Source organism: Staurois parvus, unplaced genomic scaffold, assembly GCF_062004578.1.
Source record: "Staurois parvus isolate SC_StPar_1 unplaced genomic scaffold, SC_StPar_1.0 ptg000836l, whole genome shotgun sequence".
NCBI lineage: Eukaryota > Metazoa > Chordata > Amphibia > Anura > Ranidae > Staurois > Staurois parvus.
Genome location: NW_028318632.1, coordinates 224,018 through 239,962, shown reverse-complemented (window position 1 = coordinate 239,962; position 15,945 = coordinate 224,018). Strand labels below are relative to the sequence as shown.

The following is a 15,945-nucleotide window of genomic DNA, read 5'->3' as shown; positions in this document are numbered from 1 at the left end:
AAGGACTCTTCATGTGCAGGTATGCTTGGGCAGTTGGGAAAAAGTCTTGTTGCCTGTTTTGCTGGCATGCTGAGTTTTATTAGTAAAACCTTTGAATCGTTTCAAAGCCTGGTCTGAAATTATTGATAGGAGTGTAAGAAAGTAACCAGAACTTTACACATAGTCTGCAGCTTGGGTCAATAAAGCACACTGAGTATGAAGACAGCTCTGCAAGAGTACAACAAGTGGTTGCTAGGTGTAACTGAAGTCTAGTAACCAGTACAAGCAGCCTGTCATGAAGCGTGATACCTGTGTCAGGTGAGGCATACTCTGATAACAAGGGGGGTTGCCTCTGGGATTCCCCTCCCTTAGCAGTCTGTCTCCCATATCAATGGGAGTAGATCAGCGTTACAGAGGCCCACGACCTGACCGCCAGGTACAGGAGAGTGAGAAGAAAAAGTGTACGCATGAGGTCCTTGCTATGCATGTGGCAGGACCCCATTTTATCACTGGGAGTGAGGTGACAGAGATATGCTGGATGGGAGGAGTGGGCATAGGCTCAACGTGTCCCTCCAAAATGAAAATAGTTACAGTTAAGGTGTGCATTGACACTGTACCAGAAATGGTAACTGGAGGTTAGTTTGTTCATTCAGTGTACATGGTGTATGGCCCATCTCTAAATTAGAAGACCGCCGTAAGATTGAATTCCCCACTTTGTCCAGGGGGATTCATGAATACAACACAGTAAAGGTACCCCATATGCAAGGTGAGTGGCCCCACCCACACAGTGCCTAGTGTGGCCCAGAAGAACCTAATAACCCCCTCCTTGCACCCCTCTACATGCTCAAGATCATACAGTACTCAGCATAAATGAGCACGCCCTTTTCAAAACTAAGATTTTAATCAATATCTCAATGAACAAAAGAACAATTTCCAAAATTTTTACAAAACTTAGTTTTATAGAACATTTGTTTAGCTCATTACATGAAAGTATGGTTAATAATATAAATTAGATTAAAAAGCTTCGGTTTTACTCTAATTAGTTGATTTGAAAATGAATACAATCCACAACAAAAACTACTACATTTAGTATTTTGTTTGACCTAGGCATGGAATGAACAAGTTGGCAACATATTGCAACATCTATCTTTTTCCATTCTTCAAGAATGACCTCTTTTACAGCCTGGATGCTGGATGGAAAGTGATGCTCAACTTATCTCTTCAGAATTCCCCATAGGTGTTCGATTGGGTTAAGATCAGGAGACATACTTGGCCACTGAATCACTTTCAGCTTGTTTTTCTTCAGAAATGCAACAGTGGTCTTAAATGTGTGTTTCGGATCATTGTCATGTTGGAAAAGTGCACGACGACCAAGGGCATGGAGTGATGGTTGCATCTTCTCTTTCAATATGGAGCAGTACATGATACCATCAATAAAATGACACCAGCAGCACTGATGCAGCCCCACAGAAGGACACTGACACCACCATGTTTCACTGTAGGCACCATGCGTTTTTCTTTGTACTCCTCACCTTTGCGACGCCATACAGCTTTGTAGCCATCAGTTCCAAAAACATTTTTTTCGTCTCATCACTGCAGAGTACAGAGTCCTAGTAGTGTTCTTCTTTTTCAGCATGGGCCCTGGCAAATTCAAGGTGGCTTTTATGTGCATGGGCTTTAGGAGAGGGTTCCTTCGTGGACGACACCCATGCATGCCATTCCTCTGCAATGTACCCCGCATTGTGTCACAGGAAACAATCACCCGAGTTTGGCTTTCTACCTCTACAGCTAACTGCAGTGAATTTGTGTGGTGATTTCATTCAACCCTTCTCATCAGAAGATTTTGTTGTCTAACATTTAGCTTTGCTCTTAAGACTTTTATTGGGGTGTATTCACTTTTGCAACATGGTCTTAAAATAATTTGTTAGGAAAAATACTTTTTTTGTGTGTGCAAATTAACAAATCTTGTTTACAATCAATGGCCTGCATTTGTGGGAGTATTTTGTAGTATAGTGTTCCATACAAAATGTAGATTCTGAAAGGAAAGTAAAGGTTTTCTGATAAACCTTTTGGGTGTACTCATTTATGCTGAGCACTGTAGCTATTACAGGGCATTAGAAAAACACAGACAACCATCTGCAAAGATCCCAAGGGCTGCATTCACAAACAAATCAGAATAATAACCCCATTTTCTTAGCTCACATTGATAAGCAGCAAAACACAGGATTATTTTTCTGGTTATGCTTCAATTACTAGTACACTTCTATTTACAAATCATGTATATCTGACAATACAATAGTTACCAAAAATATTGTCTGTTAAAAAATAAGGGATTAAGGTCAACACTTCTTAAAGTAGATATGGTCAAATAACAGCATGGGTGATCTATTGTTTTCCTTAACTTTTATAGTGCTTCATGGTCCATTTGTTTTTATCCAGTACTGAAATAAAAAGTACTGTTAGACTTAAAGTGAATGTGATAGAAATGAATACAAATTAAGCAGATGGCAACAGCAATAATTTATATGAAGTTTTGAGTAGAATTCTTCTGTAAAGTGCATGTAAAGTGCATTTTGTTTTAGTTTTGGATAATGAGGCAGGGCAGACTCCATGTCAACCTTTTATTGCTGTCTTTTTCCCTGCTGGGAAAATACATCCCTGTATTTGACCACTGTCATCAATACTAACAGTGAGTGGAAAATCCAATAGTGACACCTGCCCAGGTGACAATGGTCTAAGATGGAAATTCTTCACACTTTGGGGTTGCCTATACACATGCTGTAGGTTTTCTGAAAATCATGCATATACCAAAACTGCATGTAACATACCTTGCACTTTATTGCCTTTTTATAGCCAAACCTTTTCTTCAGTTGCTCATGGAGATGAATGTCTGTTAGTGGGAGCCTTTTGGGCCTCAGCGAGCTTATTATTCCATTAACTGCTCCCCACCATTGCTTTCTTAGCATTGTTTGATAAAAGTCTTCAAGCTGGATTGCAATTACATAGTAACTATAAAAAAGACACAGCAGAAACATGAAAAACAAGGTGTGATGCCTTCACACATACTCTAACCCTTAGATGTAATATCCTTTAAGGGGAATCCCTCCATTTAAGCCATAATTGTGTCCTAGGGTTGCCCCTCCCTCTCACAGTCTGAGAGCTGCTACATACAAAAGGCTGCACTGAAAGCAGATTTAAACTCTGCTGTAATTTATTAATAAATGGACCCCCAGGAGCTTTATGTTATAATGTCCTAGTATGCACTGCATACTACCACAATATGGTATACTTATGCCTGGTACACATGATAAGAAAATCAGACAAAAAGAAAATGCAATTGGAACAATCATCGGATATTCTATTCGTTGGTCCACAGGTTCCAAGAGCCGATCACGACAGTTCATGCAAAAATATCCAAAGGGATACACAAAAAACTTTTTCTCATAAGATAACAGAATGAACGAGTTTTGTGTAGTCAGTTTAAAATTTGTACGAAGCAAATCAAGTGACCAAGACCACGCATGCTCAGACACAAAAGAGTACATTACAATACAATACAATACATTTTATTACTTCTGAAGTTGTATTCTGTCTTAATAGAATTTTCGTAACTTTCGTAACCTATTCGTTTTCGATATGAGAGTAGCATGCAAAAAAACCCCACAAAAATGGTCGATCATTTGTCCGATATTCTCATAGTGTGTATGAGGCATTACCTGATAAGCGATGGCCTCCAATTATGTGCTGTCAGCATTCCCACTGGCCATGGGTGCTTCCATCTTCTCATAGTATACCTTCCAGGTTTGCTCTGTTGGATCGCTGGAATGCCCTGGCAATGATGAATTCACTCACCTTGCATGCGAGGTATAGTGATATCTGATACTTACAGTAAGCTGGCCATATACTAGTAGATTTTCAAACAAAAGTTTGTAAGAAAATTAATAAAAACATTCCTATGAAAACTCTCAGTGGTAGAAAATGAACGTCACTTTGACCAACTAATGATTTGAAAATCCAGCAAATGTCCTTAAAATAATTTTTTTTTATACTAGTGTATGGCCAGCTTTAGTACTAACAATATGTGGTTTAACCAGTTGCCACTCGGCCAATAGCAAAATGATGGCTGAGCGGGACTCACGTCGATCTGGGTGGGCGTCAGATGAGGTCCTCCCGGATCGCGTCACGCTGTGACAAGATCTTTCACTGGCTGTGTCCCTCAGATAGTGCCGATGACAGATCTGTGTACCGGCCTGTTGCCAGTATCATGTGACCAATCACAGCAGATCACATGACAATTGTAAACAATGGATGGCTTCCTTTCATGCCATCTATTGTATATAACTGTGCCACTAGCTTTGATTTGTCACAGTAATCACATGGTACAGACTGGGCCAATCACATCCCATCTGTTTCATGTGATTAGCTGTGGCCAATCACAGCTACTCACAACAAAAAAACCTGAATGAATCGGTTTCATGCTTGCTTATAGCAATTAAATTCTTTGTTTTAAGCAATCATAATATGTAAAAAAAAAAAAAACACTGATCACTTTCCCAGAGTAGTACAATGTTACTATGGTAATATTATACTACTCTGGTCACAGTGTGTTATGAAAAAGAAAAAAAAATAATTAAGAAAATTGAAAAAAAAAATTTTTTTTTCATACTGTCAACAGTCAGTGTCCCTGATCACCGCCACACCAGTTACTTGATGACCCTGTACTGCACTGGTGACAGTAACGGAAAAAAAATTGAACATTTTTTTTTAAATTTTCCAAAAAATTACAAAAAAATGACTACTTCAAAAAACTCACCATGATTCTTACTAAATACCTCGGACTATCTACTTTGCAAAAAAGGGGGGGGGGGGATATCTGTACTTTCCTGACATCTGTGGCTCAAGAAATTAAATTGGCCGTCAGTACTTCAGGAATGATCGATTTTCAGATATATACCATAGTTTGTGGACTCTATAACTTTAATACAGACTAAATAATAAATACTTATTTGGGTTATTTTCACCAAAGAAATGTAGCAGAATACATCTTGGCCTAAATTTATGAAGAACAATCATTTATTTGCAAAATTTTATAACAGAAACGAAGAATAACTAGTTTTTTTTCAAAATGTTGTTTATTTTTCGTTAATTTAGCAAAAAATAAAATAACCCAGTGGTGACTATATACCACCAAAAGAAAGCTCTAGTTGTGTAAACAAAATGATAAATATCTAGTTTGGGTACAGTGTTGCATGGTTGCACAATTGTCATTCAAAGAACGAGAGCGCTGAAATCTGAAAATTGGCCCACCAGGAAGGGGGTAAAAGTGCCCATACTGAAGTGGTTAAACAAGGGTTTTTCAACCGGTGCTAGAAAGGGGGATTTAGGATGTGTGGTTTTTGGCTAGCTGGGGTATTTATGCTCCATGGGGAGGTTTGTGTCAGGAGGGATGGTTTCTGTCAGGAGGGGATTCGTGCTAGCAGGGAAATGGGGGTTTGGGGATTTACAACCTACTGACCATTTAACTCTGCCTTACAAAACTACATTTTAGGGCTTTTTCACACCGGGTGCAGTGTGGTAAAATGTGAAATTGTGCATTTTCCTGCACCACACAAAAAAATGCATTGCCTTTTGCAGTTGTGCACGAGTGCTATTAACTCTTAAGCACACCCCCACGCATCCACCAATTGTATGTTTGTAAACACATGGTGCCTCAGTACCATGTATTTTGGTGGGGCTCAATTTGAAAATCATGCCAGCACTTTTTTTTGCATGTTTCACAAGCAAAGGAGCAGCCTAATACACTGAACAAGCAAAAAAGCACTTGAGCTCGGACACACCTCAGACTGGTGAGCCCCGGATTTGTGTGCAATTCAAAAGGGTGCAAAAACACTGGTTTAAGTTCATGTCTTAATGGACAGATAATCTATATGCAAATATACACTATATTGCCAAAAGTATTGGGATGCCTGCCTTTACATGCACATGAACTTTAATGGCATCCCAGTCTTAGTCCGTAGAATTCAATATTGAGTTGGCCCATCCTTTGCAGCTATAACAATATCAGCTCTTCTGGTAAGGCTGTCCACAAGGTTTAGGAGTGAGTCTATGGGAATGTTTGACCATTCTTCCAGAAGAGCATTTGTGAGGTCAGGCACTGATGTCAAAAAAGAAGGCCTGGCTTGCAGTCTCTGCTCTAATTCATCCATTTAAAGGCATTCTATCAGGTTGAGGTGAGGACTCTGTTCAGGCTTGTTAAGTTTCTCCACCCTAAACTCGCTCATCCGTGTCTGTATAGACCTTGCTTTGTGCACTGGAGCGCTGTCATGTTGGAACAGGAAGGGGCCATCCCCAAACTGTTCCCACAAAGTTGGGAGCATGAAATTGTCCAAAATGTCTTGGTATGCTGACACCTTAAGAGTTCCCTTCACTGCAACTAAGGGGCCAAGCCCAACCCCTGAAAAGCAACCCCACACAATAATCCCCCCTCCACCAAACTTCACACTTGGCACAATGCAGGCAGGCAAGTACCGTTCTCCTGGCAACCGCCAAATCCAGACATGTCCATCAGATTGCCAGACAGAGAAACGTAATTTGTCACTCCAGAGAACACGTCTCCACTGCTCTTTACATGGCGGTGTGCTTTACACCACTACATCCGAAGCCTTGCAATGAACTTGATGACATAAGGTTTGGATGCAGCTGCTCAGCCATAAAATCCCATTCCATGAAGCTCTCTACGCACTGTTGTTGTGCTAATCTGAAGGCTACACGAAGTTTGCAGAGTCAATAGCTAAAGACCTCCAGACAGTTGGCGACTTATGCGTACTGTGCGCTTCACCATGCGCTGACCCCACACTGTCATTTTACCTGGCCTACCACTTCGTGGCTGAGTTGCTATTGTTCCCAGTTGCTTCCACTTTGTTATAATACCACTAACAGTTGACCGTGGAATATTTAGTAGCAAGGACATTTCACGGATGGACTTATTGGACAGGTGACAACCTATCACGGTACCACGCTTGAACTCACTGGGTTCCTGAGAGCGACCCATTCTTTCACAAATGTTTGTAGAAGCAGTCTGCCTGCCTAGGTGCTTGATTTTATACACCTGTGGCCATGGATGTGATTGGAACACCTGAATCCAATGATTTGGAGGGGTGTCCCAATACTTTTGGCAATATAGTGTAGATGGAGTACTGAATGTAGTCATTGGGTGCTCTTTGGTGTAGATAGGGTTCTGCAGGATATTCCATTTGCAAAAAAAGGAAGCATTACCTCAAATTCCCTGACCCATCCCCTATCCACATACATTTTAGCACATTTTGAGTAATGTTAGGAAGGATAAAAATTTGTTGCTATGAGTCCCTATTTCTAATTTGAAAAGTTAAAGCTAGTCTGAAGCCTACATTTTTTTTTCATTTTTGATAGCGTAGGGAAGGGTAAATTGTTACTAAACCCCCCACAGTAAAATCAGTCTGTATATGCAGTAAAACAAGCTTGTTATACTTGAAGTGGAACCTAAGGGGTTAATCCTCTGCATTGTGTAAAAATGCTGTTTGATCCTGACTTCTCTGATCCTCCCCTTCTTCCAGTGTTCCCCTCTTATCTGCTGATAAGACATATCGTGTGGAGACAGTCTGCATATGCTCGGTTTGGTGTGTATTGCTAGAGAGGTTTTTTTTTTTTTTTCCTTGGAAGAGTGCAAGTGATCAGAACAGGGCCAATCAGCACTGTCCAGACCGAGGTCAGGGCTTCTGCCTCCTCCTAGAGCAGAAAGAAAACTCCTCCCACAAGCTTTACACCCGTGCTCTGCTGACCACTGATAGAAGTCACAAGACTGCTATATACTGCTGATGAGAATTTAGGTATTTAGCAGTTTTTCTGACTAAAATAATTGCATTTCCATGTTCTATGTACTGTGGGCGACCAGATATAGTGAATGCAGGGTCCTTGGTTTAGTATCACTTTAAAACTGCTTTCAGTTTTTTTCCATTTGTGTCTCATTAGGGAGATTTCTCTTCACTTCCTGCCCTGTAGCCTCAACATGAAGTGAGAGGATATATTTTCAATGTGAGGGATATCCCCTCTTAGACAGCTGTCGCAGGAACAAGTATCTCCATTAGATAGTTGCCCCCCTGTTCCGCTGGCAATAAAGCATTTTGATTTATCCTCATTTTGATTACTGGCAAGATTGGTGATCACGACAATTAGATAAAGTGAATATCCCTTATGGGGACACAGAAAAAGTTTTGTCTTTACTTTGTTTTTACTTTACTCTATTGACAGCTAATATTACCAGTGAAATAGAATCACCTAAGAAGTAGAGTATGGATAGTAATGAATAAAGATAAGGGGAGCCACATTTTCAGTATCCATGTCTAATGTACTTATAAGAAAAAGTCACTTGCCTCTTTCCATTAACATTCTTGACAGGAAGAGGATAATGTTCCCTGTAAGTTGTATCGAGATCAAGCAGGTCATTCATGTGCGTTGTTGCCATGTCTAGCATGTCTTCATAATCCTCCTAATCAAAATAAACTGGCTTATTAACCTGTTCATGACCAGAGGTTATTTTCGTTTGAGTGGATGACTCAATATGTTCGGCTCACTGGCTAAATTAAAAATAAACTTGCAGTGTATGGCCAGATTAATTTGCCAACCTAAATAATTTTTACATCTTGTTATATAAAGCTTTCATTTATTGTGGTACGTCAATGTGTACTACGATGCTTGTTAATGCTGTTGCATTAAGAAGCCCATTCATTTAAATGGGCTAATACACCAAAAAAGTACATGTAGCATATCTGGAAGCGCAGTGCATGGCAATTGCAAGGTGCAGAATGAATGGCACCACATCACACCAGCACATGTAAGGTGTATTGCTTTGTGCTACTGCAAAGCAATAGTGTGGATGTGCCCTTAAAGCAGAACTAAACCCACTGATTTAACTGTTTCCCATAACAGTTACATTCAAAGCATGCCATAAGTGATAACTGTCATAGTTGCTTGTGCTCTCAATTAAATTGTCAAGCCATCAAATGGCTGGTGTCATAACTGATCAAATGCGCAGCACCATAGCAACTGCACACCAAACAGAAGCTAAGATGGCAGTTTCCGTGGCTGTAAAGGATAGGAGGATGGGGTTATTTCCGCTTTAATGAGAGTAGGTCATAGCACTTTAACTTTTTTGCTGCTGTACCAATTTACCCTTATTCGCACACCTTTGAAAATCTGCATCTTTGGCTAAAAAATTAAATAAAAACAGGAAAACAAAAAAAACCCTGCAAAGAAAAAAAGGAAAGGTGGCTAAATAACATTTTATTTATTCAGGTCATGTTATAATTAGTAGTAGTTATTCATCTGGACTTGTTCTGTAATAAAAGGACATTTCGCTACTAATCTGAGGAGAACATGGAAGAAATGACATGGATAGGTAGCAAAACGTAATTCAAGATTACAGAACAAGTCCAGTTGAATGTAGCCAACTACTACTAACTTCATCATCCAACACACATCTACCACCAGCTGCTAAGTCACTACTGTATCCTGTATACAGCCTGGAAGCGTTTTGAGTACTGAAGACTATTCAACCACCATAGCTCTTCAAGAGAGAAAACGTAAGAGCTTCCTGGAGATTAATATTTTTTCCAGGCATATTTCAGAAATCTTTTTCAGGCAACAGAGTCGGATTCAATTGACAAAATATCTAACATAAGAAAAAGAATAAACTGGCATTGACCTTTATTTCTTTGGGCACACTCTGAATAGGTGGTGTTCCCAAGTCAAATTCGATTCCTCCATGAAGGTGAAAGTACTCATTTGCTGTATACTGAAAATGTTGGCACTTAAAATCTTGTCCCTGCATTAGTGGAGGAAATTCACGCTCAGTCTTTACTTTATCATCTGCAAAACATCAATCATTTACTACTGTTTGCATTCCAAAAAATGTTTATACAATGTAGTATCACATGCATATATACATCATATATTCAGATATGATTTTAACTTTCTTTTAGTCTAGGTTCACATTTATGCAATGAAGCAATCCATTTGAACAGATGTGTTTTTTTACGTGGTGTTGGGCATCCCATTCAAATGAATGGGCTGCCCAACCCAAAGAAGTCATACTTAAGAAGAGCATGTATCTTTTTTTTTTTTTTAATCACATTACACCAAAAACACTAAATTTGTTGTTCATCACCTTAACCTAGCAGCTTTCCTGCTGTGCTGATCAAAATGCTTGTGCACGTGGATGGCATACACCCAAAGGTCCTTAACCACTTATCTACCGGGCACTTTCATTCCCTTCCTGCCCAGGCCAATTTTCAGCTTTCAGCGCTGTCGCACTTTGAATGACAATTGCGCGGTCATGCAATAGTACTCATATGAAATTTTTATCATTTTTTTGAGACAGATAGAGCTTTCTTTTGGTGGTATTTAATCATGACTGTGTTTTTTATTTTTTGCTAAACAAACCAAAAACAACTGAAAATTTTGAAAAACAAAGGTTTTTTCTTAGTTTCGGTTATACAATTTTGTAAATTAGTCATTTTTCTCCTTCACTGATGTGCACTAATGAGGCTGCACTGATGGGCACTGATAGGCTGCACTGATGGACACTGATGAGGAGGCACTGGTAGGTGGCACTGATGGGCATTGACAGGCATCACTGGTGGGCATTGGCAGACATCACTGATGGGCACTGAAAGGCAGTAGTCCTATATGGCACTGATAGGTGGCACTGATAGGCAGCACTGTCTGGTACTGATAGGTGGCACTGATTGGCAGCACTCATAGGCAGCACTCACTGGCACTGATAGTTGGCACTGAAAGGCAGCTCAGATGGGCACTGATATGTGGCATTGATGTGCACTGATAGGCACTGATATGTGGCATTGATGTGCACTGATGAGCTCTGACAGGTGGCACTGATAGGCACAGACAGGTGGCACTGATGGGGCTACACTGATCATCAGGGCACTGATAATCAGTGTAGATGTCCCCTCTGAGGAATGCTGATTACTGACTCTCCTCTCCTCACAAGCTGTTAGCGTGACAGCTCGTGAGGAGAGAAATGCCGATAACCGGCATTTCCTTATTTACATGCGATCAGCTGTGATTGAACACAGCTGATCACATGACAGAGCCAAAGTCATTGGCTCTTTCTGCTGATCGGTGATCTGCTGTGTCCCAGAGACACAGAGCACCACCGATCACAGTGGGAGTGGGAGGACGTCATATGTTGTCATCCCAGAATGTGAGAATCACCGCCCGTCTGTCATTTCCTTATATGGTGGGCAGGAGGTGGTTAAAGAATTGAGCTCTCTCATATCAAAGCCATTGTTTCTAATTTTTAGGGACTCTTTAATGACTGGCATAGTACCACTGGATTGGCGTAAGGCCAATGTGGTGCCTACATTTAAAAAGGGGTCAAAATCTTTATCACGTAATTATAGACCTCTTAATTTAACTATAGTTGGGAAGATACCGGAGAGTTTAATAAAAGACCACACAGATGAGTTCTTGCTGGAAAAAAATATTTTAAGCAACGGACAGCATGGATTCATGAAAGACAGAAGTTGTCAAACAAATCTGATTTCGGTGGTGGACGTGGTATACTTGGATTTTGCAAAAGCGTTTGACACAGCTCCCCACACACGGCTAATTTGCAAGGTAAAGTATACAGGCTTGGCAAAATCTGTATGTAAATGGATAGAAAACTGGCTAAAACACCATATTCAGAGAGTAATGGTTAATGATTCATACTCTGACTGGGCTAGGGTTGTCAGTGATGTACCCCAAGGTTCAGTGTTGGGAAACTTACTTTTTAATGTATTTATAAACGATATAGGGTCTGGGATTAAAAATACCATTTCAGTCTTTGCAGATGACACCAAGCTTTGCAGTGGAATAACGTCCCTAGAGGATGTCTCCAATTTACAAGCCAACCTCAATGCACTGTTTAATTGGGCAACCATGTGGCAAATGAGGTTTAATGTTGATAAATGTAAGGTTATGCACTTGGGGGCTAAAAATATGCATGCATCATACATACTAGGGGGAGTACAACTGGGAGAATCAATGGTGCAGAAGGATCTGGGAGTTCTGGTAGATCACAAGCTTAATAATGGCATGCAATGCCAAGCTGCAGTTTCTAAAGCGAGCAAAATCCACTCTTGTATTAAAAGAGGTAGAGACTCCAGAGAGAGAGATATCATTTTACTCTGACCTCATCGGGAATATGCAGTTCAGTTTTGGGCACCAATTCACAAAAAGAACAATGGGGAACTGGAGAAAGTACAGAGAAGGGCAACTAAACTGATAAGAGGCATGGAGGAGCTCAGCTATGAGGAAAGATTAGAGGAACTGAATTTATTCTCTCTTGAGAAGAGGAGATTAAGGGGGGATATGATCAACATGTATACAGTCAGGTCCATAAATATTGGGACATCGACACAATTCTAACATTTTTGGCTCTATACACCACCACAATGGATTTGAAATGAAAGGAACAAGATGTGCTTTAACTGCACACGGTCAGCTTTAATTTGAGGGTATTTACATCCAAATCAGGTGAACAGTGTAGGAATTACAACAGTTTGCATATGTGCCTCCCACTTATTAAGGGACCGAAAGTAATGGGACAGAATAATAATCATAAATCAAAAACTTTCACTTTGTAATACTTGGTTGCAAATCCTTTGCAGTCAATTACAGCCTGAAGTCTGGAACGCATAGACATCACCAGACGCTGGGTTTCATCCCTGGTGATGCTCTGCCAGGCCTCTACTGCAACTGTCTTCAGTTCCTGCTTGTTCTTGGGGCATTTTCCCTTCAGTTTGTCTTCAGCAAGTGAAATGCATGCTCAGTCGGATTCAGGTCAGGTGATTGACTTGACCATTGCATAACATTCCACTTCTTTCCCTTAAAAAACTCTTTGGTTGCTTTTGCAGTATGCTTTGGGTCATTGTCCATCTGCACTGTGAAGCGGCGTCCAATGAGTTCTGAAACATTTGGCTGAATATGAGCAGATAATATTGCCCGAAACACTTCAGAATTCATCCTGCTGCTTTTGTCAGCAGTCACATCATCAATAAATACAAGAGAACCAGTTACATTGGCAGCCATACATGCCCATGCCATGACACTACCACCACCATGCTTCACTGATGAGGTGGTATGCTTAGGACCATGAGCAGTTCCTTTCCTTCTCCATACTCTTCTCTTCCCATCACTCTGGTACAAGTTGATCTTGGTCTCATCTGTCCATAGGATGTTCCAGAACTGTGAAGGCTTTTTTAGATGTTGTTTGGCAAACTCTAATCTGGCCTTCCTGTTGCTGAGGCTCACCAATGGTTTACATCTTGTGGTGAACCCTCTGTATTCACTCTGGTGAAGTCTTCTCTTGATTGTTGACTTTGACACACATACACCTACCTCCTGGAGAGTGTTCTTGATCTGGCCAACTGTTGTGAAGGGTGTTTTTTTCACCGGGGAAAGAATTCTTTGGTCATCCACCACAGTTGTTTTCTGTGGTCTTCCGGGTCTTTTGGTTTTCCTGAGCTCACCGATGCGTTCCTTCTTTTTAAGAATGTTCCAAACAGTTGTTTTGGCCACGCCTAATGTTTTTGCTATCTCTCTGATGGGTTTGTTTTGTTTTTTTCAGCCTAATGATGGCTTGCTTCACTGATAGTGACAGCTCTTTGGATCTCATCTTGAGAGTTGACAGCAACAGATTCCAAATGCAAATAGCACACTTGAAATGAACTCTGGACCTTTTATCTGCTCATTGTAATTGGGATAATGAGGGAATAACACACACCTGGCCATGGAACAGCTGAGAAGCCAACTGTCCCATTACTTTTGGTCCCTTAACAAGTGGGAGGCACATATGCAAACTGTTGTAATTCCTACACCGTTCACCTGATTTGGATGTAAATACCCTCAAATTAAAGCTGACAGTGTGCAGTTAAAGCACATCTTGTTTGTTTCATTTCAAATCCATTGTAGTGGTGTATAGAGCCAAAAATGTTAGAATTGTGTTGATGTCCCAATATTTATGGACCTGACGAGTGAATTATTCACCTTGAGGTCATCACAGAGGACAAGGGGTACTCTTTAATGCCTGTAGGAAAATGCATTTAATCTCCAAACATGGAAAGGTTTCTTCAGAGTAGGAGTTATGAAAATGTGCAATAGACTCCCTCAAGAGTTGGTTCTAGCCAGCTCAGTGGATTGCTTTAAAAAAGTCCTGGATTCTCTCTTGGATACACAGAATATAACTGGATACTAACATTTATAGGTAAAGTTGATCCAGGGAATATCCGATTGCCTCTCAGGGGATCATGAAGGAATTTATTTCACCTGCAGGAGCAAATTCGATCATGCTTTGCTGGGTTTTTTGCTTTCCTATTGATCAACTGTTGGTGTAGGATTATAATGAATTTTTTTTTTTATGGTTGAAATGGATGGACTTTTGTCTTTTGTCAGCCAGGCTAACTAACTATGTAACCATGTAACGTGATGGCCCAATTTTCATTTTCGTGGGGGTCATGGCCTATGCCATGACTTCAGAGAAAGGTTGTGTGCAGAGAGGACCAATAGGAATCAGAGATCTAACTAGGCGTTTATAGAGTACACTTTACCATTAACTGAAATTAGAACCTGTTTTAGGGTTCAAAGAAACCTGTTTCATCAGGGCTGGTGAATTGAAGACAATTTATGTGAGAGGAATGACACATTGGTTGTGTTTTGCCAAGCAACAAGTTTGTTTTGCCACATTTGCATGTGATTTGCACAGGAATGCAGTACGGTTCCTGTGCGAATCACATGCAATATGCTGCAACGCAGAAGTGTGAACCCAGGCTTAAGGATAGGAGGGTTTAGTTCCACTTTAACAATTCCCTCTTCCGAAATGCTTAGAGCAACCCTTTAGAAACATCAATAGGACAACAGTAAGCATACAAGTAAATTCTGACTACATATACATAAAATAGTTTCCTACTGGGACATACAAATCTTTTAGGCAAATTAGGTTCTCCTATACAAAAGCCCAGCTTTTCAGTGGTCATCAGAAGTGTAAGTGGTATTACACAAAAATATAGTTCTATTAAACACTTTCTTCAATAGATATCTAGATGTGCTACATTGTGTGCACAATTATTAGGCAAGTTGGATTTTTGAGGATTAATTTCATTATTGAACAACTACAGTGCTCTCGGTCAATCCAAAATGTCAATAAACCTCAAACCTGATTATTTAAGAAAGTAAAAGGGAGGTTTTGGCTTTCTTAGGAGAATATCTATGTGTGCACAATTATTGGGCAACTATTACTGTGAAGAATTATTATACAACTAAATGAAAATGAAAATTTTCCCATCTCACTCGTTTATTTTCATCTGTTAAAGTGAGATTAATAAACAAACAACTCAAAATCTACAAATAAACATTTCTTACATTTCAAATTTAAAAAAAAAAATCAGTGACCAATATAACTATCCTTATTTTCGATAACAGTCAAAATCCATTCATTCCTGCAGTCTGTCAGTTTCTTGATGATCAACTTTTTGTGCAGCACTAACCACAGCCTCCCAGACACTGTTCAGAGAGGTGTATCGTTTTCCTTCATCGTAAATCTCCCATTTAAGAAGGGCCCACAATTCTCAATTGGGTTTAGGTCAGGTTAGGAAGGGGGCCATGTCATTATTATTTCAACTTTAACCATTTCCATACTGGGCACTCTTACCCCTTCCTGCCCAGACCATTTTTCAGGTTTCAGCGCTCTCACACTTTGAATGACAATTGCACGGTCATACAACACTGTACCCAAACTAAAATTTTATAATTTTCTTCACACAACTAGAGCTTTCTTTTGGTGGTATTTAATCACCGCTGGGTTTTTATTTTTTGCTAAATTAATAAAAAAAGACAGAAAAGTTTGAAAAAAAAACAAGTTTTCCTTTATTT

General features: G+C 40.0%; 1 protein-coding gene across 1 annotated transcript in view; it reads right to left on the bottom strand.

Annotated features, from left to right (window-relative positions):
* ANKAR (ankyrin and armadillo repeat containing) overlaps positions 1–15,945 on the bottom strand; it is a 282,038-nt gene that overhangs the window by 194,412 nt on the left and 71,681 nt on the right. Inside the window, exons 4-6 of the mRNA XM_089655357.1 lie at positions 9,719–9,882; positions 8,388–8,503; positions 2,808–2,988 (exon numbers count right to left, since the gene is read on the bottom strand). Of these exons, the coding sequence (XP_089511483.1) occupies positions 2,808–2,988; positions 8,388–8,503; positions 9,719–9,882 (461 nt within the window). The remainder of the gene's footprint in view (positions 1–2,807; positions 2,989–8,387; positions 8,504–9,718; positions 9,883–15,945) is intronic.